Source organism: Petromyzon marinus, chromosome 7, assembly GCF_048934315.1.
Source record: "Petromyzon marinus isolate PM22_M1 ecotype Great Lakes invasive population chromosome 7, UKy_Petmar_22M1.pri1.0, whole genome shotgun sequence".
Classification (NCBI taxonomy): domain Eukaryota; kingdom Metazoa; phylum Chordata; class Hyperoartia; order Petromyzontiformes; family Petromyzontidae; genus Petromyzon; species Petromyzon marinus.
This window is the reverse complement of record NC_133673.1, coordinates 11,932,098-11,959,433: the sequence shown is the minus strand read 5'-3', so window position 1 is coordinate 11,959,433 and position 27,336 is coordinate 11,932,098. Positions and strand designations below refer to the sequence as shown.

The 27,336-nt window shown below is 48.1% G+C and overlaps 2 protein-coding genes across 12 annotated transcripts in view; both read left to right on the top strand.

The window, feature by feature from the left end:
* The window catches only part of UNC80 (unc-80 subunit of NALCN channel complex), a 111,137-nt gene extending 103,458 nt beyond the window's left edge, over positions 1 to 7,679 (top strand). For 6 of the 8 annotated variants that reach the window (XM_032949134.2, XM_032949136.2, XM_076065393.1 and 3 more), the window contains 4 exons: positions 790 to 871; positions 1,938 to 2,049; positions 3,548 to 3,846; positions 4,731 to 7,679. In XM_032949134.2, coding sequence (XP_032805025.2) covers positions 790 to 871; positions 1,938 to 2,049; positions 3,548 to 3,846; positions 4,731 to 5,045 — 808 coding nt within the window. In that variant the 3' untranslated portion in view covers positions 5,046 to 7,679. The remainder of the gene's footprint in view (positions 1 to 789; positions 872 to 1,937; positions 2,050 to 3,547; positions 3,847 to 4,730) is intronic. The other 2 variants (XM_032949135.2, XM_032949133.2) reach the window with 2 other exon arrangements.
* A 5,633-nt stretch (positions 7,680 to 13,312) lies between these two features.
* The window catches only part of LOC116939983 (serine/threonine-protein kinase BRSK2-like), a 183,615-nt gene continuing 169,591 nt past the window's right edge, over positions 13,313 to 27,336 (top strand). For 2 of the 4 annotated variants that reach the window (XM_032949130.2, XM_032949129.2), the window contains exon 1: positions 13,313 to 13,756. In XM_032949130.2, the coding sequence (XP_032805021.1) occupies positions 13,663 to 13,756 (94 nt within the window). In that variant the 5' untranslated portion in view covers positions 13,313 to 13,662. The remainder of the gene's footprint in view (positions 13,757 to 27,336) is intronic. The other 2 variants (XM_076065389.1, XM_032949131.2) reach the window with 1 other exon arrangement.

Here is a 27,336-nt window from a genome sequence, read left to right as displayed (position 1 = left end):
ACCTCAAATTTCCAGGGAACGTGCCTGCGTCTTATCAGTTTTGCAGAGAAATGGAATGTGCGTTCTCGTGGGATGTGGAGACAGCCACACTCGTTATGCAGAAGTAATGCTATGCAACTTTACTGCCCCCCACCCCCCCCATTAGATTCCTCATGCCTTTCACAGTCCTTAGCTGCCAGACAACTTGTGACGATGTGTGACGAGGGGGGCGGGGGTTGTTTAGAAATGTGACGTCACATCAAAATGCGCAAACTTTAAATAACTACAGACAACACGTTCCTACTTAATTAAATAGACTTTTTAATAAATGTTTTCTCCTACAACATCAGAGTGCAGCGCCACATTAAATACGCACTACAATGACGATAGTTTAAAGCGATTTGAGGGGGGGGGTGGTGGGTGCAGAGCTTGTGACGTCATATTTGAGGGAGGGTCTGACTTTTTGTGACGCCGTGTGACGCGCGGGGGGGGGGTCAAAAATCGTCCAAAATCGCGTGACGTCATTTATGGACGGCCCCTTTTGTCACTAAACTTCACCCAAAAAAAAACCTACTATGAAACAGAAAATCTACGCAGGCATTCCCTCCTCTTTTTATTCGTGACTCCATCTTGTCATTGTGCGCATTTATTCAGTCGATTTTTGTTTGTTGTTGTTGTTGCAACAATGGAGAAGATGTACAAACGACCGACCACTCGTACGCCCTGGAGCGTGAGAGCGAACTCTGCCGGCGCCTCACGGGAGTTGTTCTCGCAAGGAGGGCATTGACATGGAGCACGATTGTGCCTTAGGGTGGCGAGCGTGCAGAGCGAACCGGGGAGACAGAACCTGCTGACGCAGCAGCCGCTGGGACGCAAGAGAGGCCTCAAGCAGGTAGGGGCTCTTCCTTCCGATATTGGGAAGCCGCTGGAGTTATGCACTTTTAAATCTAGATTTTTTTTTTGGTTTTGTTTTCACAACTGCTTTTTGTGTTTAGTTTTTTATGTCCTTCGCCGGCACCTCCGATTAGCACGGTTGGCTACGTACGGCGTAAAAGAAGTTTAACATACATACGTACGACGCGTAGAGGGACTCTTCCCAAGCGTCGAGGCCATCAACGTCAAACTCTGCTATTGCAAAGGGTTCCACCAACGGAAAATGAAATCATTTCCCAAAATGCAACTGCTGCTCATCCACGACAAACGGTGGGGCACACGGTGAATCTCTTGTTGTTCGCTGCGAGTGTTCTCCAAGGGTACGAGTGGTACCCACATTAATTGCCCTCCTCTGAAGCCTGCAGTTGGAATTCCACCTTTGCGCTTTATAACCGCACGACAGGTGGAGCACAACTGTGTTTGTGTTTTCGCATTTCATGTATTTTTTTTTCTCAGCTGGGATTGGTTTTCCACACCAGTATTATACATCAGCGTTTGTTTAAGCATGGAAACTGTGGTCCGGTTTAGACCTTTTGGGTCCCATCAGATGAGCAGAGTCAGGCTGCTTAAATAAATACTGCTGGGTTGCCAGGTGTTATTGGTAAAAAAAACACTCCATCTAAACGACGGTGCCCTGTTCAACGCAAACATCAATATTGCATACAAACTTAACGTGCGTTGTTGAGAACCGAGTAACCGCACAAAAGTACAGCGCGACGGTGAACTTTTGCAGCACTTCCCTCCTCTTCCCACAATGCAGCCCTGTGATCCTGCAGCCTGGTGTGCCCATCCAAGCACTACCCATGCTCAACCCTTGCTTAGCTTCCGAGATGGCACAACATTGGGTGCATTCCGGGTGATTTTGACGAGAGGCCCGTGGAAGTTCAACGGCTTTAAACCACCGCAGTCCAGGCGTGTGTGTGGGCGTGTCGCGCCAGCTCGTGCTCGAGTGTAATTCTCGTCTCTCCCCACGCGCTCGCGCACCACGTGGGGCTCGCGCGCTGGCGGACGCGGGGGCGGCAAAGCCGCGTCGCCTCCTCCTGTCGCGGGAGAAGACGCAGAACGACCCGCGGCCCCGGCACGCGGCACGCCTCTCCACCACGCGCCGCAGCATCCAGCCAAAGTCCCGGCCTCTGGGTACGCAGCCACACGCTAACCGGCGCCGCCCTCGGCTTTAAAATGAATGAGGGGCTCCGCGGTGACGTAATGATAACTACCTCGCCTGGTGTGCAGGAGGTCGTGGGTTCGATCCAGACCCCTGATGACCGTATATTTGGAGTTTGCATGTCCATCTTTCACGTGGTCACGTGAATTTTTCTTGGGGTCCTCCGGTTTTTCCCTCCACATTTAGAATCAACGTCATGCGTTTAGAATATTCGGCCGCTATAAATTCCCACGTAGTAAGCCACTTGGTTGGGCTATCATTTGTGGCCAGGTTGCTTCTGAAAAAGAGCTACATAGCTCAGTGGGCCTTACCTGGTAAAATACAAATATTTGTATAGTTTAGTTTATAGGGAATGGTTGAGGTCTTTCTCGCTGCTGATGTGTGCCTCATGGCACTACTGATAGAGGGACTATGCAAATGTGAACTAAGCTGTAAAAGCTTGGGGCCCCAAATCCTCAAGAGGCCCTGGATTCATGAAAAAACACACAAGGGTGCATCAAATACCAGGTCAAATTCCAAAGCTAATAAACAAAACCAATTAATTAACATAAAAAGCCAGTTTAATATCGATCTTTTGTCTATATCTCATCTGCCATCCGACTAACATTCTCAATTGAAAGGAGGGCTTCCCTAAAATTATTTCTCCCGACAGCCCCCAGTGGGCTAGCACCACCACCACTGAATAACGGTCATATGCCTCATGACACCACAGATGGAGGGTCTTCATCTTACACACTAGATGGAAGAGTAGGGATATCCGCACTTAATCACTTGGCATAGTCTTCATAGCGTGCTGTTCTAAGCTACATCTTAATGCTGCGTGCAATGACACAGCCGTCTGAGACTGAACGTGCCAACAGTTCCATCTGTACTCACGAGAACTTGAAGCGGATATATGTCTGGATTGTGAGCAAAGTGGAAATGGCTGGGGAGTTTTAACTCCAAGCTGTTGATCTCAGGCTAGCAGTCATGAAACATTAAACACTGCATCTCCAGAAAATGAGGCATGGTGGGTCTAGTGCAGCAGCATCCTTGCACAGTATCACGTGCTATGAAGCGTCTTAAACGAAGCATTGTGGAGTTTAATAACCGTTTAGGCACTAGAGGATGCTGCTGCCTGTGCAATGGTTCGCACGCTGGACTTTAAATGTAGAGGTTGCCTGCGTTATGGTTGAAACAATGAACGAGTTTATTTAATCTCTGCCACCTCTGTCCATACAGCAGTATACATGGGTACATTGCAGTCGATCGGCAGGTCGCGTACGGTGGGATAAGAAGTATCGGTACTCCCACCTCTTCCAAGATGTCTGGGCAGCATGGAAGAGTAGGCCAAATACCCTTTACACTCTCTCTAGAGCTCCCCCTGGCGAAGGCCCTTATCGCCAGCAGCGGCGCAAGCAAGCAAATGCGGGGCTGCACCTTTACCCTTGCCCTTTAGGCATCAGAACCATTGTGCTTTCTCTGTGCCAGCAGAGCAGAAGCGGTCTGTGACGTTTACAGAGGAGGCGGGAGCTTCCGCCGTGGCCCCAGGAGAAGGCGGCGACACCGCCGCGGGAGGGGACGACGCCGCCGCCGCACCGCCACCGCGCGTGCCGCCGGGCGACGAAGCGCCGGCCGAAGCCGAGGCGGCCCCCAAGCCACCGTACCCGCTCGGCGAGGCGCCACGCCGGGCGCCACCACAGGGCGGCGGCAGGAGCTCCAGCCTGGCCGAGGTCACCGTCACCGTCACCGATCTCTCCACGCTGGAGCATGACGAGCTCTCGGAGCAGGTACCGCACGAGGGGTTTTTTTTGTTCGCTCAGTCCGGTGGTGGCGGCGGCGCACAGTGGTGAGATGTTAGCTACCTCGCCTGGTATACGGAAGGCCGTGGATTCGATGCCGACCCCCAACGCCTGTATATTTGGAGTCTGCACGTCTCTCTGTGGTCGCATCGATTTTCTCCGGGTCCTCCGGTGTTACCCTCCACATTTTGAAACACGCGTTTAGAGTATTCGGCTGCTATCAATTTCCACATGATAAGCCACTTTGTTGAGTTATCGTTTGTGGCCAGGTCATTTCTTAAAAAGAGCTACATAGCTCAGTGGGCCCTTACCTGATAAAATAATTAATAGTTTAAAGTTTAGTTTATTTAATGAGTGTGCGTGGATTGCGGCAGGGATGTGAAATTCGGCGCCGCTTTTGCATTCTGGGAGCGAGTTATTTTCAACAATCGTGAGCCCGTTGAAACTACGTCGAGTAACTTACAAACGAGATTATTTTCGTATTTGGAGACAGAAAAAAAATGACATTTGCACTGCAAAATGTGATCCAGGTTCTGCAGTTTTAATGCCACGATTTAATGATGCAGTGACTTGGTTGTGTTTGTCACGCCCGCTTTAAAATTGACATCTTGTAGGAGGTCGCTCATTCTCCTTTGCTGACCGTGGTCTACAAAACAAATACGCCCATTGTTTCCGTACACTCTCTTGAGATGTGGTCGCATATAGACGCTATATTTAACCCGCGTTGTTTTGTATCGTATAAACCAGACCCGGGACAAAATAATACTAAACACACGACCACATGGGCAACACTCTCTCACTTGCCAGTTCTAACTCTCTCACTTGCCAGTTCTCGCCAGTCACGGTAGTGTAACCTCTGCTCGTCCTGGCAGATGGATCTGGCGGCCGAGATGGAGGAGGAGTTTAACCGGGGCTTGCTGGCCTACGGGCTGGCGCGTCACCGGGGGCTCTTCGACTCCAGAGGGAGCCTCGGGGGCGGTGGTGGTGACGAGGAGGATGGTCGTGGGGGCCCGGTCGAGACGACGTGCCTCCTCCCGCCGTCCCTGCTCGCCACCGCGACCACGCCGGAGAAGGGCGGCGGCCCTCCTCCTGCGAGCTCCTCTTTCCTGGCGCCACCGCCACCTTGCCGGGAGCTGATGGTGGAAGCCGAAGAGACTGACCTGGACCTGCACGAATCGCACGTCTAGCCGCGCCCCACGTGGCGATTTCTCACGCGGAGGGCGCATGCTACCTCGTAGTCCTGTGCGGCGTAGCGCGGTTCGCATGGGCCCTTGCGCAAGCAATGAAATGGGGCCTCCTGGTCCAATGTCCCCCGTCTCTTCATAGCCTGACACCTGGCCTTTCATCCCATCCAGTGGGACCCAGACGCAGTTGCACCGGCTGCACACTTGACAGACACGCCACTCTTCCTAACGCAGGAATCCATTTTCGCCGTTTAGTTATATAAGCATTACTCTCTCTCTGATAATCACGGATGTCCATTTTTTTGCGACATTGCAGAAGAAGCTGGCCAAGGAATGCATTAAATTATCGACTGGAGAATTGCATTCTGTGGCAATGGCACACGTGCCCTTAATGCCAACCCAAGTTATGCTTCAGAATAGACCCGCATTTATACCATCATGGAGAGTGTTATGTTCTTATAATTTCCTTGTAATTGTCATTTGTTTTATTCCACGGATTTATGTGAAAAGTGCTATACCAAAAAAAAGACATATGTTGCTCATCCATCCCTATATTTATGTTAGAAAGGTTTGTGCTTATTTATTTTGTTATTTATTCAATATTACTTAATTGCGAACACAGGTTGTTCAATCACAGTGTCCTTTGCTTTATTGTGGAGTTCATAACTCTACTTCAACCAGAGTGTTAAGTCTCATTGTCTATTCACGGAGAGTGTAACAGGTGTGACAGATTGAAAGAAAAGCAGTCGATAATTACACATGAATAGCAAATGAATAAGTAATAGAAGTGGGTCAGGGCTGTAAAAATAGTTGTTACACATTTATAAGACATTTATAAATAATTGAAATCTGTATTTCGGTCATTTTAAATGAAGGTTCCCCACGTATCATTGCCAAAGTGGGGGAACGTGTCCTCATAGCAGGAGCAAAGTGTGCAGATGCAAAATATTGGGATATTGTGATGATACTAGTACAGATAAGGCCAGCCCACAAAAAGGCAAGGTAATTTTGCAATGCTTAATAGAGAGGCATTAAACAGGGTCATTTGGGATTGTACTCAATGTTCTCTCGTTACATCATCGTTTAACCCACGCACTTGTATACTTTACCAATGGGTCACAGATGTATGGCAATATATACGGTGTGTGTCCGACTGTTCATTGTGTGTGTGTAGATCCAGTAGACAATCTTAGAACGGTGCGAGCCTGCAAACAGCTGCTGCCAGTAAAATAATTTGCCCGATTCCAGACTTACTGCTCGTGCAAAAAGATATCTCTTGTAAAAATCACGTGATATTGCTAAGAACGAGTCAACTTACTGGCAGCAGCTATATACAATAGGTTGCCTTGGTGCCAGTATGTCCTACTGGTAGTAGTGTCTGCCGTGTGTGCGCGTGTGTCACGTTCTTAAAATGCTGCTGCTGGTGTTGAATGTGCCGAGTTCTGTGAGCGTCCATTCTGGGATTGTGCTGCGCTCCGTTGATGTTCGAATAGTGTTAACGTTCCTCCTAAACGTATCTGCTTGCAGTATTCTGACTGTTCTCGTGGTCGTGCCGTTTGTTTCGAGAGTCACTGATGTAGTTTGTGCAAAATGTCTTTAGCCATATTTCATAGGCAATACGAGGAACACACTTCCTGAAACATTGTGTAATTTACGCGCGCTGATTCGTCATCGGAATCAAAAGTAAAAACCTGTGGTGGTTGACTTTAACCACGCCTGAAGGCCAGCTCACGGCGACGTTTGCGTTGTGATGGAACGGTGCATTCGGCTTGAACGTAGTTGATGTCTTTTGTTCCACCAAGTCAATGTGTGATGTTTGTGGTCTAAACGTGGGATCTCACAAGCCATTGAGGTGTGTGCGTGGAGGAGGTCCAAACTCATCATTCTGTCATGCCCCGCCACGAACACTGGAATTCTCTAAAAGTGCGGCGCCTCTTGAGGTCACACGAGGTCTCGTGCTGGTGCAGGAGCACGTTTGGATCATTCCATTTCACGTGGGATGGGGGGTGGCACATGCCAGCAGACCATCTCCTTGCGCGAACCCGATGCTGCTGTGCCCATGCTATGTGCCATTCACGACGCGTTTTAACCACGTACCAAAGCTGCCTTACTTGTTTGCGTTGCATTCAGTGAAGTGGTCACCCAGCCATGTTGCGCGATCATGTGCCAAATGGAATGAGGACATTTGTAGGTATGGGAGAGAGAAGGGGCTTCCCCCCCCCCTCCTATCACCCCTGCGTCACATCAAACGCGCTCCAGTCGTGTATCCCACGACTGTGAAGCCACACTCTTCCTTACCTTGGGAAAGAGCAGGCATGCGTTGGTCACGTGTATTTTGGAGCGTGCCATTTTTTTGCAGGGGTGGGTGAATGTAGCAAAATCAAGTGAGCGCGAATGGGATAAGGAGGGCCTGTGAAATTGTACCGGTTTATGCCCACGATGTTTTTTTTTTGCTACATTAGCCTTCATGAGCTTGTTTTACCGTCCGAATCTGCATCTCTTTTAATGTGCGCCCGTATGTGTGTTACTTTATGTAATTCTGGACGAGCAGTAAAATGTAATGGATATACCGTAATGTCTAATAATGAAATCACTGTATATTGTGTACGCACAATAAAGCATATATGCCGTCCACAAGAGTATGTACGTTATTCATAACATAACCCACTGAGGCAGAATTAATACATTTGTTTAGTTCCAATACGGAATGCCCAATGCACCACAGAATTATTTGTCGTTGGAAGCCATGCGTACATTAGATCTTCCAAAGAGAAATGTGTCCTCTCTTCCCCTAATGCATTATTTCTCTTTCCCGAGGCGGTCTAGTAACGTGATAGATGGGCCAGCCCATCCCTATTAATTAAATCGGGGGCCTGAACTAATGCGACCGTGAAAGTAATATGCATGCTATTTATTTAAATCAGTGTAATTCGAATGTCTTGTTTTGGGAAAGTTGTACGAGCGGTTGGGACTTGGGGATGTTCATGGCGACGTTGGGGCACTTTTTCACCCGTGGCTTTTTTTTGTTGTTGTTGCGCTTCTCACGAATCGAGGCAAAGGAGGAAGTAACCAAACACCTTATGGGAGCGTACGCCTCTTGATGTGGCAGCCAAGTTGACATAACTTGTGCCCACTTGCTTAGTTAAAGCCGCGGCGTCACAAAGTATTTGTCAAAATCTGGGATTTTGTTTCGGTTTCTAAAGTTTCTGGCCTCGGCTCGACTCATTAATATGGGGGCAAAAGGATGGGGCTTTTTGAATAGTGGGGTTGAGTTGGCAGAGGAGTGAGGCGGTGCATGCGAGCAGTAGCCGGGGCCAATGTCAGAAAGAGCAAGGCCGCTCTACTGGAGGGGATAGTGATTCTGTGGGTGTAGCGATGTTAAAAGTGGGTACGGTTGACCGAGGAAGAGTGCTGCCAGTTCACCCGACATCCTTGTAGAGCCTCGCAGATACACGCTAGCCTTACGCTTGCATCGACATGCATCCTGTGTATCTTGTCACCCATTATGAACAATCGCAAATGTACTATCCAAGGTTTGCTAAATTAGTCCTATATCCACAGTTTTCAAGAGGCTGTGTGCACTAACAACACATGACATTTTGTCAATCCACTGCTGGATGAGGGTCTCCCCATGTCACATTGGTCATGGCAGTTTCTTGACCATACTTCACCACCCTGATCAGTGCGAGTTAATGAAAAGGGTGGCCCAGGACTGATTCAGCTGTCGCTTGGCTGCTGATGTGAGCAGGGGCGGAGCCAGGATTTTGAATTTGGGGGGGCTGACTTCAATATTCTGAGATATCCAGTGTAATGTTTTCCAATGGACGCCACAAATGTATAAAACAAATTTTATTGGATTGGAACGCGGAGTTTATTAATAGGTCGGAGCCGCTGATGTGGCTAATAAGTTCGATAAGTTCGAAAGGCTGCCGCTCAAGCAGCCTGCAGGGCAGCACAAGGTGGCAGCCTGCAGGGCAGCACACAAGGTGTCAGCCTGCAGGGCAGCACACAAGGTGGCAGCCTGCAGGGCAGCACACAAGGTGGCAGCCTGCAGGGCAGCACGAGGTGGCAGCCTGCAGGGCAGCACGAGGTGGCAGCCTGCAGGGCAGCACGAGGTGGCAGCCTGCAGCATTTTGCAGCAGCCGGATATCCGGTTATCCCGATTACCGACTTTCCCAAAATTTCAGGGGGGCTGAGCCCCCCCCCGCCAGCCCCCCCTGTGGCTCCGCCCCTGGATGTGAGCCATGACCGGGATGGCCAGGTTAAGAGCACAGTACACTCACCTTTGCTTATCTATGTGCACAGTGAACTGTGTAAGCAAAGAGATATTTGGTAGGGATATAATGATGTATCAATTAATCAGGCAATCTTGATTTGAAGCTTTCGTGACTGCAGGAATCAGGTAATATTGATTCTAAAGCTCATGATACATGCGTGGAATTGCGTGTGTGGGAATGCTTTAATCCGGATTGTTTTCTTAATCTAGCTTTATGTGGGTGATGCGTGGCCTTGTGGCATGAATCGCATCACGGCGCAGGACGCGACCGCGTGCCGTCGGTGCCCTGATGAGAAAAGCAATCGAGTGGAACGAACAGGACAGAGATCATGAGGATTATCTGGTGCCTGTAGCCACTTTCGTGGTAATTTACACAAACATCGATTCACAAACATAACCAGTTTTACCAACATTAACCCGAGTTCGGCATGTCCTCTGCACCCTCTGTATTTATTTTGTACGTACAATGCTCTTGAACTAATGATTACTATAATACCAAACGTAAGCACCTGCCTTTATATCCACGTACTGTACAATATATTGTAGTCTGTCGGCCTATTGGCCTTCCAGGCAAGTGTTAGCGGTATTTGTTTAAACATTCCAAGCTATGGATCGGATCCTGGGGCTCATCAGCAGAGTCTCAACAGATCGTGTTTACCAGATGTCTGTTGGTAAGTGGTCTCTCGCTCTTCGTGGAGCGGTGCTGTGTAGGGAGTGGTGGTGTAGCGGTTAGCGCTCTGCGCTACGAACCCAGGCGACCCGAGTTCGATTCCCACTCACGGCTAGACACCAGTAACGATTATTTGTATCGGTCCTGGGCCTCCCCTAGCTCGGCTCAGCCTCAAATGAGTACCTGGTGCGGTGTGAAAACATCGCCACTGGGGAGACGGCCGGGCGTGGTGGTGGTGTTGGCCACCCACCCACCTCGTGTGCCGTTCCGCCCTTCACAGGTGCGCACTAACAGAATTTGCCCCAACAGTGTGTTAAGGCTATACGAGCGATCTTTATCTCTCTCTACTCCATGGTCAGTGCTGCTGATGGAATAAAAAAAATTATCTCATATTTACGCGGCTTGGTGACAGAAACATGTATTTAATGTATTACCGAGTGCTCAACTGTAACATTGGGTCTGGTTTAAATAATAATTGTATCTCGAGGAGGAACCCTTCTTCGAGAGAGACAATTGTGTCGGGGGAAATATTAATCGCTTTTGCATTATTTTTCTTAAAGTTAGTAGGATCACTGAAGCAGAAGCAGTAGCAGCAGCAATTATTATTATTATTTTTTTCCATTACATGGCCTGTGGTGTCGTAGTGTGAGTAATTTAACTCAATTCCATTAAATTAATTGTCAATAATAATGACAATTAAAAAACATTTGTAACTTAAAAGTGAGGCAGCGCTAACGGGCGCACATAACTCACCCCACTGGCGCCAAACGGCTAAATCCCAAAAGGAACAAAAGATTAAAATGCATTTCGCTGTTTACATTTCTCAAAAGGGACTTTATCACGGGCGAGTAAGCTGGCATCTCACACGCGCTGGAACAGCACAAATTAAGCGTCGTCGGCATCCACCAGTGGCGGCTCAGCGAGGGCTTCTCGTAGGCGGTTACCCAGCATTATGGCGAGTTAATATTTCAGTTAATTGAATTAAGTGGAGACTGTTGCCAATTGAACGCGCCTGTTGTTGAATGAGCACTAGCACGTTGTAGTTATACTCGTGTTATAAAAGTGCACGCTTGCCGCACCTCCGAGTAACACAGTTGGCTACGTACGGTGAGAAATAAGTTCAACATACATACAACGTATTTCAAAATATATGGGGAAGTGTATTTCATGTGTAGGCGACTCTAGGCGTCAATTAATATCACAAAATGACACTCAGGGCAAGGCGTTTTAGTTTTACAGACTTTATTAAATTGTTTTCAAAGGACGAGGTTTAAACCGGTTTCCCTAACACTTTGACAACTATAAGGGACTGATTCATGTCAAAAAGGGATCAATCAGTATTTTAACATCGGGTAATTTCACCAGCAATAGCCTGCAGTTTAACTCAGTACGTGTCACTTGAGTGCAGTGCCGATTACAAGATATTGTAATATATACATGTGTTGTTCGTCAGGCCTTCGCGTACAGCTCCGACACGTGGAGGTTGATAATCATCAGTCAGCCGTGGGCGTTTAAGCTTTATCTGTGTGAATGATTTAAACACAGGGACACACAGTGTGATCGCAGCAGCAGCAGCAGCAGCAGCGTCCCTTTGGGTTTGAATTTGGGACCCCACAAGTCGCTTTACTTATCTGTGTGCTTCACGGTAAGTTAAGGTGTGATGAAGCAATTGCTATTCGGTTTGGAGTGGATGATGTATCGCGTCCATTTGTTCTTTATTCAAGAGCGTAGACATCGTCATGCAGTTTTTATTTGGGAACGGCTAAGGCAGTGGTTCTTAACCTTTACTGCAGCCTTTGCACCACTTTTGTTCTCAATCGTAAAAAAGTATGTTAATAAATACATACCTGTCAACCCCTTATCAAAGTTCATCCTACAAAATCCCATCACAAGGGAGAAACACAAACAAACACTTTTTTTGCCCGTATTGAAACGGCTGTATGCGTCGTATGGACCTGAAAACTCAATTTCCTTCTACAAGAATACGGGTAAAATGTATGGGTTGTCGGTATGTAAATACATTGGTTTGATGAAACAAAGTAGTTGAGCTTACATGCCCTTGCTTAATTTGTGTTTTCGATTATTTACCTTTGAAAAAAACTGGCCTTGTGTCGCACCCCTTGGGGGTACATCCACCCCAGGTTTAGAATTACTGGACTAGGGTTTGATCTTCAGTGAGTGCTGTCCGGGTACTGAACTCTGAAAAAATATATATTTCTTCGCCCCTCCCCTGCTGTTGGTGGGCGGTGGGAGGGGCTTGAAATTAAACCCTGGGATCACTCAAACTGGTTCAGCAAGTGACGATTCATCATACTATCGTACACACATGCCGTGGCTTATTGTTTGCTTGTATGTTTTGTTGTTGTTGTAAACATTCGGTCGACGGTTTGTAAGATTGCACACGGGATGCTTGAATAAGCCCTATCTCGAAACACCACGTATCTGCGCAACCACTCAATACAAGGGGTTATGTTTTTTTGTTGCTGAGCAATGTATAACAATATTTTTGTAGGGTCAAACAAAACCTGCATCCGATGAATACTCATAGCGGCACTTCGGTGTCTTCATACTCTCCTTTATATCAAAGGCGACCCCTCCGTCCTTTTTTTTTGTTCAATGTAAACGGTCGTTGGCAGCAACGAGAGGACACGTCTTCATTCACCAATAACATTTGTAGCACGCGCACATTTAACTTTAAAGGGATGGATGCGCGCAATAATAAATTCTAGAACGACAAACGTCTTCGGATTCTCGGACACATCGCAGCCCGCACCTGACTGTGTACGCCTCATACGAAATGCGAATAGGAAGAGTGCCAAGGCAATACAGCTGCAAGCAATTGGCAAGCTCGTTACGTAAGGCGCGCAGCTGCCCGCGATTCTCTGCAGAGGGCATCGCTGCCGCAGATGATCAAGAGCGCTCTCCGTGGTGCTGAATACGGGACCCGTGTCATGATAGCAGGCCGTGTTGTAGTACTGCGCGGTTACCACCACGGCCTCCTGCCTTCGCCGCTCGCGAACGCGGGCGCATGAATCACCCGGCTAACGATCTACGCACGCCATCGCACGTAGAATATCAACAAGCACAATTTAAATAAGGGAATTGCGCAAGTACAGGCGCGCATGCAAACAGACAGGCGCGCAAGAAAGGCGTGCGCCCTATGAGGACACACAGACAATAACAAAAAACACCCTCGGACGATTGGGTGCGCAAGTCGAACGTTGTGGCACTATGCCGTTAGAAGCCCCATTGCTGCATAAGTGACCACGTAGGGAAAAGGGAGGCGCTCTCGCTCTTCCCCCCTCCACCCCTCCCTACACCCCCTCCCTACACCCCCTCCCATCTCTCTCGCTCGCTTGTCATCACGTATGTAGCATGCAGAGCCGGCAGCGGAGCCAGCGAGCCACAGCCGAGGTCTTTTTTAATGAGATACGGCGAGGCAGGGAGCGAGGGGGCTGTGGCTGGAGACCCGGATTCGGCGCTGCGGATGGCTGCTGTCCTTCAGCGGGCAGCAAAATGAAGGGGAGAGGAAGCGAGGCAGAGTTGTAACCTTTTTTGCGACTCAGCCCGGGGATCTTTGCGCTCGCTTGTGCGTCTGTGTTTCGTTTTATTTTTTTCCCTTCCCCAACGACGGGACCTAGGAGAGCCTAAAGGAAGGGGCAAGAAGGAGAAAGATGTCCTCGGCTAAGGATGCGGGCGGAGGAGCGCAACATGCCCAGTACGTAGGGCCGTACAGACTGGAGAAGACGTTGGGGAAGGGACAGACAGGTTAGTGTGCTCCAGTCTCTCTCTGTTCGCACGCACAAACACACGCGGCGGACGGCGCGCTGCCTAACGTGACAGGGAGGGGGGGGGGGGTTGGAGACGCCGGGAGACGCCGGGAGACGCGGGGCTCCCGTCCTGCCGCACGGCTCGCGTGGTGGTCCCGCCGCAGTGTGATCGTGTAATGCAGCCCCGTAATCTGCATGGAGTATCGCAACGCGAGTTGCAGCGTGTAAACGCTTCGGTCTGCGTTGCTGAAACGCGATGGAGTCGAGCTTACATGACGATGTATTATCCAGCGGTAAATCTCAGCAGGCATGACACAGCATTTGTCAATACGCACAAAGACTGCATACACAAGGAGGAATATCGGGTTCTTTAATTTGGCTCGGTCACGCATTGTGTGTGTATGGTTGTGTGTGTTTTTATGATGCCGCTGTCGGTTCGTGATGGTGGTGGCGTGTATGAATATTAAAAGTCCGGTGAAATCTCGTTGAGGTTATGTGCAGCACGCGTGCAGCGCTACAACCCTGTGTGCTCCTGTGTAGCCTTCGAATGCAGTATCCATAACACCTGCACACGTGCAGCACGACTACTACGGACGGCAGCCCGTCTACATTCAAACAACCCATTGGCGCTCGTGCACATGTTGTGATGGAGCTGTGTGTGTGTGCGCGCGTGGTCGCGCAGTGGTTATGGCACAGCGCTTCGAATTCGGCCACCTGAGTTCGATTTCCGGCCATAGTTAACGTCGGTAGCAGGTGATATCTGTATCACTCCTGGCTCCCCTAGACCTAGCCATGCACTGCGGAAGCAAAGGCGGCCGGGCGTGGTGCCGGTTACACCATCCCCATGTGCGCTGTGCCGGCCTTGAGAGGTGCTGCCTAATAGACCATACCCTGACAGTCTGTTAAAGGCTGTACGGGAGGTGTTTGTCTTTGTACGTGTATTAGCGTAGCGGTTAGCGCGCTGCGCTATGAACCCAGCGACCCGAGTTCGATTCCGGCCCCACGGCAAACGCAAGTGACGATTATCGGAACCGGTCCTGGGCCTCACCTAGTGCGATGTGTAAACATCGCCACTATGGAGATAAAGGCGGCCGGGCGTGGTGCTGGTCGCCCACCCTCTCGTGTGCCGTGCCGGCCTTCGTGGGTGCTCGCTAACCGCACTCGCGGAAATAGTCCAGCAAATGCCATACTCTGGGGATCTTTGTCTCTGTTTGTTTTACGACCGTTTTCGGTATTCACGAACAGCGCTTGCCCCCAACAGCCCATATAGGCGATACTGGGATCTTTGTCATTGTGTGTGTGTGCATGCATGTGTGCGGATGTGTGTGTGTGTAGTTGCATAGAGCTCAGGCACTGATTCAGTTTTGAGTTAGCAGGGCGGAGGATGAAGGGGATTGTCAAGGGATGGGGTAAAAAAGAAATCCCCGCTTCCCATCTGCTGCGTCTCCAGGGTTGATGGCAGGGGGTGGAAAGGCAGTGGGGGGTGGTGGGGTAAGCGATGATGGTGGCAAGGGAGGGCAGCAGCAGCAGTAGCAGCAGCAGTGTTTTATTCCTTTTTCATCTAAAACCTGGATGCTGCTGCTGCTGCTACATTTTGAGAAACATCCACACCACCCCACCGCACATATAAATGTACACGCGGCTGGTTCAGCACAGCTGTAACTTTTTGTTTTTTTGCCAAGGGCACGAATTAAGGAAGAAAAAAACCTCAATGGCCATGGTAGAAAGCCAGAATGGGGCTCCTAATTTACTTAGCAATGAAAACGGTGGCATTTCATAGCTACTCTCGACCAGGTTATGCACATTTAACCGTTCTTCTGAGAAAAATAACATAAAATACCCTGCAGAAACCGGTGTATTTTTAGCGTGGGGTTTGCCAAAAGGAATATTATGTATCCGTTTATGTCGACGATTGCTTTATGCGCAGTAGTGTTTAATCAATATTTATTGCAATACAGTAATACGTATTCTTTGGCTTGTGAATGAAAAGGTCGTTTGGTTTGGCAGTCTGGCTGAAAGCTTATGCGCCGTATATATTTTTCCTATGACGTTTATTGCGGGCAACATTAACATTAGCCTTTTAAATTGTGTTTAGAGGCAGTGTTGTGACGATGTGGAAATTAAACCGTTCATTGGAAGGCAGATCGTGTCATGTTACTTTGCAACAAAATCAATATAAATAGAATGTAACAAATTCAATTGCACTCGAGAGGTTCTGGGCACTGTGTTTCGCCGATGAGGATTCCCTGCCAACACGGTGAAAATATAAAGACTCTGGAATGATTGCACGTTAACGTTTATTACTTTGGAGTTGATAGTACCAATGGCAGTTTTCATCGTCTTGGATTGTGTCTTATCGTGACGACACGTGGCCTGTGCTGCTGCTCGGCATGGTGTTTCTTGTTTTACGGTCGGGCCATGCGGATGTGAACAAAGATCTGCAGGAGTCGGGATTTGCATTTTAATTTTTGTCGTACAAGCCTAGCGAACCTTATGCATTTTCAATTTCCACTAACAGCCATCGAATCCCTTGCGATGTAGAGCGGTGCAACAACTACCATGTTAAATTACTTGCCTCATTGTTCAATTTTACAGGAGTACATGGCTGGCTGACCCATGCCATTTAAATCTAATCTAAACCAATGTAATTGTTTTTATTATTCTCCCCCCCCCCCTCTTAAATAGTTATTATTCTACACTCTAATATCTAATTGGAAAAATGTGATGAATATATTTGTTTTGCTTTCTGCTCATCCAAGAGCTTATTACTAAAGGCAAATTATATTGACATTTTCAGACCAATACCCCTCACAACAGTCACACGCACATTCCCAATAAGCAGTACGTCTCCGTCAATGTGGGTTAATTTGGTGGGGCTCGGCTTGGCTTCACTTGCCTGCTGAACAAGAAGGCTCTCAGCAGTGCCGCGGTAGGGAAGCCGACAGCGCGTTATGAACCAACCGTGCACCTCGCCCTCACCATCTGGCTCTATTGTGTGGGGGCACTGATGGAGGTGGGTGGCGGGGGGGAGGTGGGGTGGGGCGGTGGGGGTGGGGGGAGTGTAATCGCCGTCCAGCAAGGAACGGGTCGACACTGTCACCTGCGCGGCGTGAGTCGTTCCGTGGCTCTCGGAACGCCGGGGAGGTGCCGTGGTGCGCGGAAGGATGGGGACAGGGCCACCGGGTTACGGGAAGTCAATGATGGTCATAGATTTAGAGTAATGGAACGGCGGCCCCACCGACTATCTTCACCACACTGCATTATTTATGGACGAGGGTTCGACGCGCTCTTCGGTAAACCACTCCCTCATATTCTTCTTCTTCTTCTCCGTCCTCGCCACTACGCTTTAAGGCGATTGGGGACGGCGTGATTTAGAAGGTGGGAGGCTATTGTGCTACTTTATTTGAGTGCTACTGCTGCGGAGCTGAAGAATTGCAAATCAAAACGTTTAATTTGAAAGTGGGCGGTGTGTTCTGCGGGTGAGGTGGAGGAAAGGCGGAGTGGAGCTGCGCTCAACAGAAGACGTCCTGCACCATTAATTTGAGCGACAAATGTAACAGAAATCGAACATGTTGATGTTAGATCGACAGCTAGATAGCCCAGGCTTTAATGGATTGAAATCCCAACAACCATCCAATAATGCTGCAGAGTATTTTTTTTATCACACTGTGCCGTCTGCTGCGAAAGTGGACGCCAAAAGAGTAGCCGACACCGTTGCCAGAATTCTTATAAGATTATAAATAAATGGCATGCGAGTAAATTTGTTTGGCAAGCTACACCTCTGCACAATGACTGCTGGCTACCCACATGACCCCCTCCTCCGCCCCCCATCGCCCCGATAGGCTGGTGCGCACCTCGAGACTCGCAGGGAATTGAAAGGTGCGGCATAAACGTGATCGACGAGGATGACGTCGATTACGGGAGGGCTATTATCCACGCTTCACGAGCCGGTGCGCGCTGGGGATCCCTGCAACTTAATAAGACGCGTCTTCCCTGGCAAAGAGCAACGAAGAAGCGAGCGCCGTCGCTGGAAATTCCGTGCCCAACGTTTGCGGCCAGCGTGAATGCAACGGCGATGTAACTCCAACAGCGCCGCCGGCCCCTACGCCCTGAGCATGAACCGAGTGCTTCAATTGCTTCACAGGGTGTGGGGGGACCCGTCAAAGGGGCACGGTGTTGGGGAGGGAGTTTTCGGAGTGACCGCCGTGCCTGTTTTTCTGCCCCTGGACTCCGAACACGGGGAGGGAATTCCTCGGAGGCCATTTGGTTCTGCTCCGGCTGGGAGGGCCTCGTTTGCGATGTTGTTATTGCGAGACCGCGATGTACCCTTAGGGCCGGCGTGGCCAGTGTGCTTGACCGTACTAGTGGGGAGCCATCTCGGGTAGATGACCTTGCAAGCTGCTGCCTCTTCTGTTCAGGTTTTGTGCTGCTGCTTGCTGATTTGTTTGTTTAGTTTAGTTTGTTGGTTCGGCGAGGCCGGAGAGTTAGTAACGACAGCTGGAGTGCTTTGCACTCTTGCCTCTAAAAGGTCCAGGGAGTTCTCCTTAAATCCGATCAACCTCTGTCCCTGACAATGCTCTTTGGAGATAAATAATGAGACCGGCTCACTATTTGCTAATGTCCTTGGGTGTAAAAAAAAAGTGACTAGTCTCGCAAAAGGATGGGGGAGGGGGGGGGCGTTTGTGGGTGAGTATGACAGCTAAATTTGGAAAATTACCCACGCAACAAAAGAGCGTCTCTCGAAGATTGCCCCTTGCAGATGAAGGTATCTGTGCCAAGCAGGAATAGATGTGTGGGGGAGGGGGAGAGGGCGGACTCCGGGGAGAAGCACGCTGCGATGCGCTCCACGACGAGCACAATGCAACGCAACACAACTTGGGGGGGTTTTTTTGTCGCGCAAACGGACAAAAGTGTCTGCCGAGCGTTTGGAGCAAGAAGCTGTAAATACCAAAGTAACAATGGCCCGTGTACGATATACATCCAGCATCGGTAGGCAGGCAGGCAGGCAGAGCGAAGGAGCTGCTTAATCATGGTAAAAATTAAATAGATGGGCTGTGGGTGTGCTGGCAGTGGTGTCAAGCTTGTGTTATAATCATTAATTTCAACGTGTTGGCCAAGTGTGCGCTTCGTGTTTACAATCGCGCGTTAGCTTCACGCTTTGCACGATCGCTTTATTTTTAACACCGGTTCCCTCGTACATCCACACGTGATGTAATATGAGCGAGGCTTGGTATAACGACTATGGATTTTACAATATAATAACGGGAACGTTTTGTTTGTTTTAATTAAAACTAGGACAGTGTATATTTCATGCTGTCAATATTTACGTCCGTGCGTATCTGCGCTACGTTTAGAGGGGGTTAGCTCATAATGAAGCTGCTTGTATGCTTCTGCTCAATTATCACCAAAATTGCACTGCAAACGCGGACATGTTAACAGGGTTTGTTGTGTCACTATTGCTGCTGTGTTGTTCGGCAAGAGCGGATGTGTTTCCCAATAATGAATGTCACAGCAAAATTGCAGATAAGGCAGTAAGACCTCCAGCTTCCAGCAACTCCGTAGCTCGAGGGTCCCGCTTTTTAATTTACTTCTTTCCATTTTTTTTTGCTATCGGCTTTGGTCTTAGTGTAATCCTAATCTCAGTGTGACTCTCCACCAAGCTGTCGAGCACCGGAGCTCATAATCAATCGTCTCATCCGTCCGCGCCACCTCCTGCTGCTCCTGACATTTCTTTCGTTCACGCTGGCATGTAGTGATCATCAAGTGATTGTGCTCGGATGAAAGGATGAGAGGGGCGGGAGGGACAAAAGCCGGGCCTTGTTAAACAAGGAGGGCAGTTACATTTGCATACCTCTGCAATTGTCATGATTTGGTCTAGAGGTGGAGGGGGGTGTGGGGGTTAAAAAAGGAGGCGGGGCGTAAAAAGAGGGGGTGAAAAAAGGAGGGGGGCATAAAAAGAGGGGGTGAAAAAAGGAGGGGGGCGTAAGAAGGGGGGGGTACAAAGGGGGGGGGGGGAGGGGGCCGAGTTTCGTTGGCGGAGAGGCCAGCCCCATGGACTGGTGAACGCGGGGCTCGTACGAGATGACCGCTTGGCTGCCACGCACCGCTGCCGTGGCTGTAAAATGTCAGCGGGCTCCAGCGGCCCTGCGATGAATCACCGTGTGGCCACATGATGTGCTGAGCTTTGTTCATTATCGCGCCCGGGCAGCAGGAAGGGGATATTTTTTTTTTAAGGAAAAAAAAAAGAGGAGAGAGAAAAGAAATATCGGCTGACGTGAATAAATAGATTCGGGATATAATCCATCATTCATGCCCAAATGAGCTGGGTTTTCTCACTTTTCCTTGTGCTCTGTGGATTCCCACCGCCCCCATACCCCCCCCCCCCCCCAGAAAAAATATATTTTGGGTACGAGGACTTTTTAAGATCACCTTGAGCTCAGTGGGAGTTAGGAAATTTGAATTTGACTTTGAAAACAGTGTCGTCAAGGGGGTAACTGTTTACAAACGGTGCGTGTGATGCGTACGCGGGCACAGCAGTCTTCGTCAGGACTTAATGCATCTTTCATATTCTAATCCAGTGACGGTTGCCTATTGCAGAGATATGTCATATATGAATGACAGATTAATGTATGTCACTACGGTGAAACCAACCGAGGGATTAGGATTAAAGCTTTCGCTTTTAAAACCCTTTCAATATTTCCCTTTTATCAATGTAAATGGAATTGCGCTACGTATTGCACACCTCCTTGAAGGAGCCGTCTTGCTCACCTGCATGATATTGGACCTTTTGCAGCACGATTTTTCAGACCCTTTTTTGTATGCCTTACTCTTGAAATTGAAATTGCACTCGTACTGTGTTGATTTACGCCACGTCCAAAAATTGAGCAAATATTCAATCCACGTTTACCTACATTTCAGTGTGTTCGGTTTGACATTGCTTAACATTTCAGCTTGACGTGTGTGTGTATTTATATATGTTTATCCTATACAAACAATATCACAATTCCATTTCGGACTTATTTGGTTTCAATTAATTTACCGTTACCAGGATGCTTTTGGCTGCAGGTGGGATTTTATAGTCTAGTATATAAATAACAATAATTTCAAATGGATTAAAAGCCTTAAAGTGAGAGGCATACTGAATTCAGCGTTGCCTTTCAGCACCAAACATGGCAGTGCTGCTGATTTGCCTCAAGCCATTGTCAGTTACATTGGAGAATTATAATGACAGTTTGGTAAAATGGAATCCTAAAAAGACTGCAGGATCTGGTAGGGCTTGTGCTGTTAAAGTTTTTTTTTACAAAGGGCATGTTACTATTAATAGCTGCAAGTGAGGTTGACGTAATTTGTCGGCTGAATCGTGGAATATTTAAACAATTTAAGGGCCTGTTTCTTTTGAGGTGGCCAGGTCACTCAGAGGTCGGAGTACTGAGCTGACACCACTAAAATCCTGGGTTTTAATCTATCCAGCTCCTTGTGATTAAACTGGGTTATCAAATGCAGCAAATTAATAGTCTCAGGGTGAGTTTAACACGTAGGCTTTCGCGACCAATATCACCCATAAGAGGTTTTTTTGGGTTAGATTGTGTAAATTAAATCCCCCCCCCCAACGTCGCGCAAGACTGCAGAAGCGTGGTCACCGCATCTACGTCTCTTCATAAGGAACGAAACGGTTAGACTTCTCCACAAATCTGGCTGTCGCCTGATGAAGCTGGTTGTAATTACTGGCGAAACGTCATACTCAGATTGTAAATATTGTAGCGTGGCTCCCTAAAACACCGCCGTGCTGTACTAGTGACGAATTGTCACGTTCTGTTTGCGTGACACCCCTTGCTAGTTGGGTGTGTCGGGTGGTGGCGGGTTTTAACGACACATTTATATATTTACGCGATCTAACCCATAAAACCTCTTATGGAGTCTCAGTGTGGCAACCAATGACTACACACACACAAAAAAACACATCACATTAAACTTGCTCCTACGCTTAATATGGCAAAAAATATCGGTTCGACTGTCAAGCAACGAACATTACAACTCCGTGGCGAGGGTGGAAGGGAAAGTGCTGTCCCCTCTGGTGTGGGACGGAGGTCACTTGAGGGAATCCCAGAGGTAACTCTGTGATAGACACTTTTGTGTGCCATTCTCTAATACTAAGCGTTGCAATGCACTGGAAGAGATCCAAATGAACACACAGTCATGATGCCAATAGCACAATTGGGGTAAAATTGAAAGGAAAAAAAAAACATGATCCAAAATGTTTTTCATTGCTATTGCATGCTTGAAAACTCAAGTGTGTGTGGCTTTTTTTATGATGGAGCTGGAGATCTCTTCCATTAAGCAGTTGGCTTGCCCACCATGCTATTTATCCAAGCTTGTACTGACTTGGACCTGCAATAATAAAAGGAAAATTAAACGGAAGGGATGAAAAACCCTAAATTCATACATTGTCCATCTGTCGCATACTTTCGGAGGCCATCCTATTTGTTTCAGCTGCCACATGTGGCCAAATCACCTGACAACTCCAGCCCTCAGGGTCAGGAGTTCATTTTTCCATTGGAGTACTCCATCGGCATCTGGGTAACACGTAAAAAGGGATATACAATTTTGTTGTTGTTGTAATGTTAGGCCATGGGAGAAAGGTCTTGGTGTGCCCAGAAGTTGCTCTGCCAGTTAATGATGTTGGAGCTGCCTCGAGAAGTCTGGAAGAGAATGTGGGGGAGCAAGTATAACTTTTGGCAAGGCCCTCTGGGTACCTGCGGCTGATTGATTGGAGGAACTCATCCAACTGTGCACCACCTCCTGCTTTAAAGAGTGAATGTGTTGGAGGCTACAGCGTCCTCCGGAGCCCAGCTGTTAAGATCAATCTCATCGGCTGAGCAAGGTTAATTATCCGAACAATGGTGCGATGTAGGAAAGGTGGCACGGCGATTTGTCCCGACATTATTACAATCCTGAGTTATCCTTTGAAAGCTTTCTCTTTTCGTGTTTTGAGGATTAACAAAAGGGAACAACAAGCTTGTTTCTCAGGGGTTATTCCCTGCATACATAATTACCTTAAATGTTCTGTTGCAGCGGATGGGGTTGTCTGATTTTTATACTTTGTGTTCTGTAATTGAGAGGAGGCTTTCAGTTCAATTAGAGCATTTGTTCCAGCTGTTATTTCGGTAAAAAAAACCGTGTAATATATTTTATCGGAATTCTTAGGGAGCTGTGTTAATGTGTAATTAAGTGGTGGTTTCGCTCGCAAGCAGAACACTTTAAATTTAAGAACATTATCATCTGTCTCGTGAGCAGTTTTTGTTGTTGTTTAAATTCGTAGAAACCAAAAAAAAATGGGGGGGGGGGGGGGTGGATGGTGACACACTTGGTAGTATGTTGCGTATTTATGCCATTGTGTTATGAACCCTATGACCTAAACTCGATTCCCATCCAAGGCTGTCCTCCACGGTAACCGAAATCAGAACCGGGCTTGGAAACCCGTTAGCAAACCTGGACTCAGCCTGCGTGGTGAAATATGCTCACAGAGACGCGGCGTGGGGAGTGTCTCATCCAGCAGTGTTTTTGACAAGTGGCTGTATATTATATTATTTTTGTTACAGCAAAAGGCTGGATATAAGCACATCCCTTGGGAGCAAGGCCAAGAGTACTTAGGGGCCGTCCATAAATGACGTCACGAGATTTTGGACGATTTTTGACCCCCACCCCCCCTTCGTCACACGACGTCACAAAAAGTCAGACCCCCCTCCCCTTAAATATGACGTCACAAAAAATATATAACATGCTTCAAATCGCTTTAAACTATTGTCATTGTAGTGCGTATTTAATGTGGCGCTGCACTCTGATGTTGTAGGAGAAAACATTTACAAAAACGTATATTTAATTAAGTAGAACGTGTTGTCTATATTTATTTAAAGTTGCGCATTTTGATGTGACGTCACATTTCTCACCCCCCCCCTCGTCACACATCGTCACAAATGTCTGACCCCCCCCCCCCCCCCCAGGTGCGTGACATCATTTATGAACAGCCCCTTTTACACAGTTTATCTGAAGTGTTCTTGTATCTAAAAATTCCACACCAGTGTACTATAAGTATGCATTGCTTATGTCATACTGTGTTTATATCAGGTGTGTCAACATCCGGCTGGTACTGTATTAATTTTTTTGTATCGTAAAAGATTTGGCTCGGCCGACAAAGTTCAACTCGAGATGCAGGGCATTAAACAAATGATGCGCACATCAATTCTAGTAAGAGAAGTCCTCCCTGTCATTCGGTCGCATGCAAAAAAAACATTTACAACGCGTCGAAGCCTTGATGAGGGCGACGCATTTACAGATGGACATGCTGCTCAAATTTATTTAATGGAGGCAAAAAAAACATCTTGTACTCTTGTGCTGCCTTTGCCATACATTTGTATGGCCGCTGAAGAAGCGGTGAAGGGTGCTAAAGTGGCTAATGATGTTTCCTGTTCAATGGTAATGGTGCTGTTGAAATTAAAACGCTCGCTTTTGATATCCGTCGACTCCTCATTTCGGCGACACATAAATAGAAGTGGAGGGGGGGGGAAAAAATCCGAGCACTTTGAGCGAGGGCTTTAACCCGCGGCACAGCGAGGGGCACAGCACGTATGGTGATTGTGAAAGACGGGGGTGGCTTGGGGGGGGGAGCTCCCTGGTGCAGCGATATTTAATGCGTACTGCGTAGAGTGCTTTTCCGCAGTGCTGACGTCAGTGCGAATTTCCCTCCCCTTGGCCATCTCCTTCCCTCCCTCCCCACCACATCCATCCCCTGTGGCTCAAGCCGGGGCTCGTGCCCGATTTTTTATATATATCGCGTGCTTGTACAGCATAATATTTTTTTTTCCCAACGCAACCTTGCTCTTGGATTGGTGTAACCTTGTAAAGTGTTTTCCAGATGGTGATAATCGTGATATGGCCCCATTATAAAATAAAGTCTATTGGATTAAATGATGTTCCGTTGGATGCACATTCACATGGAATATGTTAAATAAAACATCCTAATGGGTTAATGCCTCTGTACTTTGAAAAAAATATGCTGCGTTGATGTTATCATAAATATATGACTTTTTATATTTATCCACATAATAATAATTATTTCATTGTATATAGCGTCATCCATGCTAATTGCATTTAACAACGCTGTACAATAATTATATAAGGGATACATAATATTTATGACAATAATTATGAGGTGTCCGTGCTTCAAATGTACGTGTGAAATGCTGCGAAACACAGGTGTTATAGGTTATCGCGCGGCCTCCTTGTGGGCAGCAGTGGGCATCGCAGTACTGTGCGCCAGCAATCACGCTTCGCACATTCGCTAACCCTGTGCTGACGAGCGCGGTGAAGTATGGCCAAATTTCACCCACTCCGCATACCATGGGGAGGCCCTCATCCGGAAAATGGATCGACAAAAACAAAGACCTCCCAACGATTCTTAAATGTGAGCACATTGGCACAGGGCCTCTCGTCCTAATTAAAACCCATTGGCTTTCCTTCGCTTGTGTAATAAATTAGCGCGCTTTCATTTCCGCCGTGCGCCCCGCGGTGCCATCCGATTGCGAATTGTTGCGGGGCGTCGAAAACGGCAGAGCACAATAAGTGGATGTGGGGTGAGGAGGGGGCAGCCTGCGCTCACGTTGTCAACGAGCGCGGAGCTCCGCCTTTGTGCGAATGAATGCGAAGTGGTCCGGCAAATTAATTGCATCGGGGCGCGTTCTTTTTGCAGAATCGCGGGGAGGACGCTCGCCGTCGTTTTACAGAGGAGTGAGCGGAGAGAGGCGAGCGAGCGGGACGGGGTGTGCAGAGATGACGTGCGGAAGCGCAATTTCACCGCAATTGATTTGTGCGGTGGTGGAGTAGGAGGGGGGAGCCAGTGATGGGTGGGGGGGGGCGGACGGAGTATGTGGAGATTTCCAGTTAACCCTGTGCAAGAGAGATTCTCTTCCAAATTGAGATTTCCTTTCCAGTTAAGGTTAAATCCTGCAAGTCTGTCTTGTGCGGACGGACTCCTCTTATCCATCATCCTATTACCCGCGATTCTTATGCGCCGTGGGAGCTGTTGGGTCCGCAGAAACTCCGTATATGGGTGGCACTATTGTTTAAATTATTCACGTTCTTTTTCTCTCCATAGTTCATTCCAGAAGGGTTTCAGATTGTGTTTTTTTTTACCCAGATAAGAGGAATACAATCGCAGACGAACCCCACAACATAAGCTGCGATATTGGTCACCTACATCACTGGGGATAAGCGGACTGCATCTGTGTTGTGACACCAGGCCATCAGGGAAGAGAAGGCACAACGATAGAATTCAATGAAAACATTTTTCATCGGCGTTTAATGCTTTTTGGTTCAATTTAGAAAGATGCCTTCGATTCTCGTGGTTAATTTCCAGTTTGTAAAAAATAAATACTGAGCGAGCCACCGTAATGAGCTGGTGTAATCGCAATGTGTTTATTTTAACATCCCAGGAAAGGGAACACATTGTGCTTTGCAAAGCTGCATATGTGGAGGAACGCCAAACGTTACCATCATCGTAATGATCATTATCATCACGATCATCATCATCATCACCACCACCCTAATTGCAACACTTTTTTATGTTCAAGCAGTGCATCCAACTGGGATGATGTAGGAGAAGAGTTTATATTGCAATTCAGACATGCAATACAACATTTTCATCCGTCCTTTTCAAAATTAATATCTAGCAATTTGGTGCGGTGGAAATGTGCTTTGGAACCCTGCGCATTTACGTACGGCCTCAGCATCGTGGCCAGCACGCTGCGGCCATGCTTCCAGCCGCATTCAAGTTCGATTCCCACTCATGGCTAACCAGCGATATCTGAGCTGTTCGTCAGCCGCCACCCCTATCAACAACTGACGCGGTGAAGTGAGGTCGCATGACTCGTATGGCCGACACGGCGGCGTGAGGAGCGTGCCCTTGATCCAGAAGTGGACTCACAAATGGGGGTGCGCAGGGATACACCGATTTGCGTCTCCCCCTTTAAAGGTCTTTTTGCGATTACGTCGTCACTTTAGTGACACCGCTACGCGATTTGCGTCGCCTTAACCCCTCACTTACGTCGCTGACAGCGTCATCCATCCTGTCTCGTGTCCGTCGCCTCCACCTACCCTGTACACGAACTGTGTTGCATTGCACACGGAGAAATGTATCGTGCTGTAGAGTGCAATATGTAATACAGTACAGGATTTTGGTGATTTGGAAAAATCGCTTTAGATTAACGTCGTTTTCGAAATTCGTCACACCTTTCGGGAACGCATCCCCGGACGTAAACCGGGGGTTTTGCCGTACCATTATTATAAACAAGCCGCTCTTTGAATTACACTAATGATACTAATCATTATGCTCAACAATAATCATTGTTATTGTTACACGAGTTGGAAGCGGCATTGTACGTGAGCCCTCGCAAAGGCAACGTGACCGCGTGTTACGCCGCCAATGTTCTGCAGCTGCCGTCCGTTCATAAGCGCCATGGGCAGCCCGTGGTGCCTTCTCGTCGCTTTGTTAGGGTCCATCCATCTAGTACGTACGCATGGAGG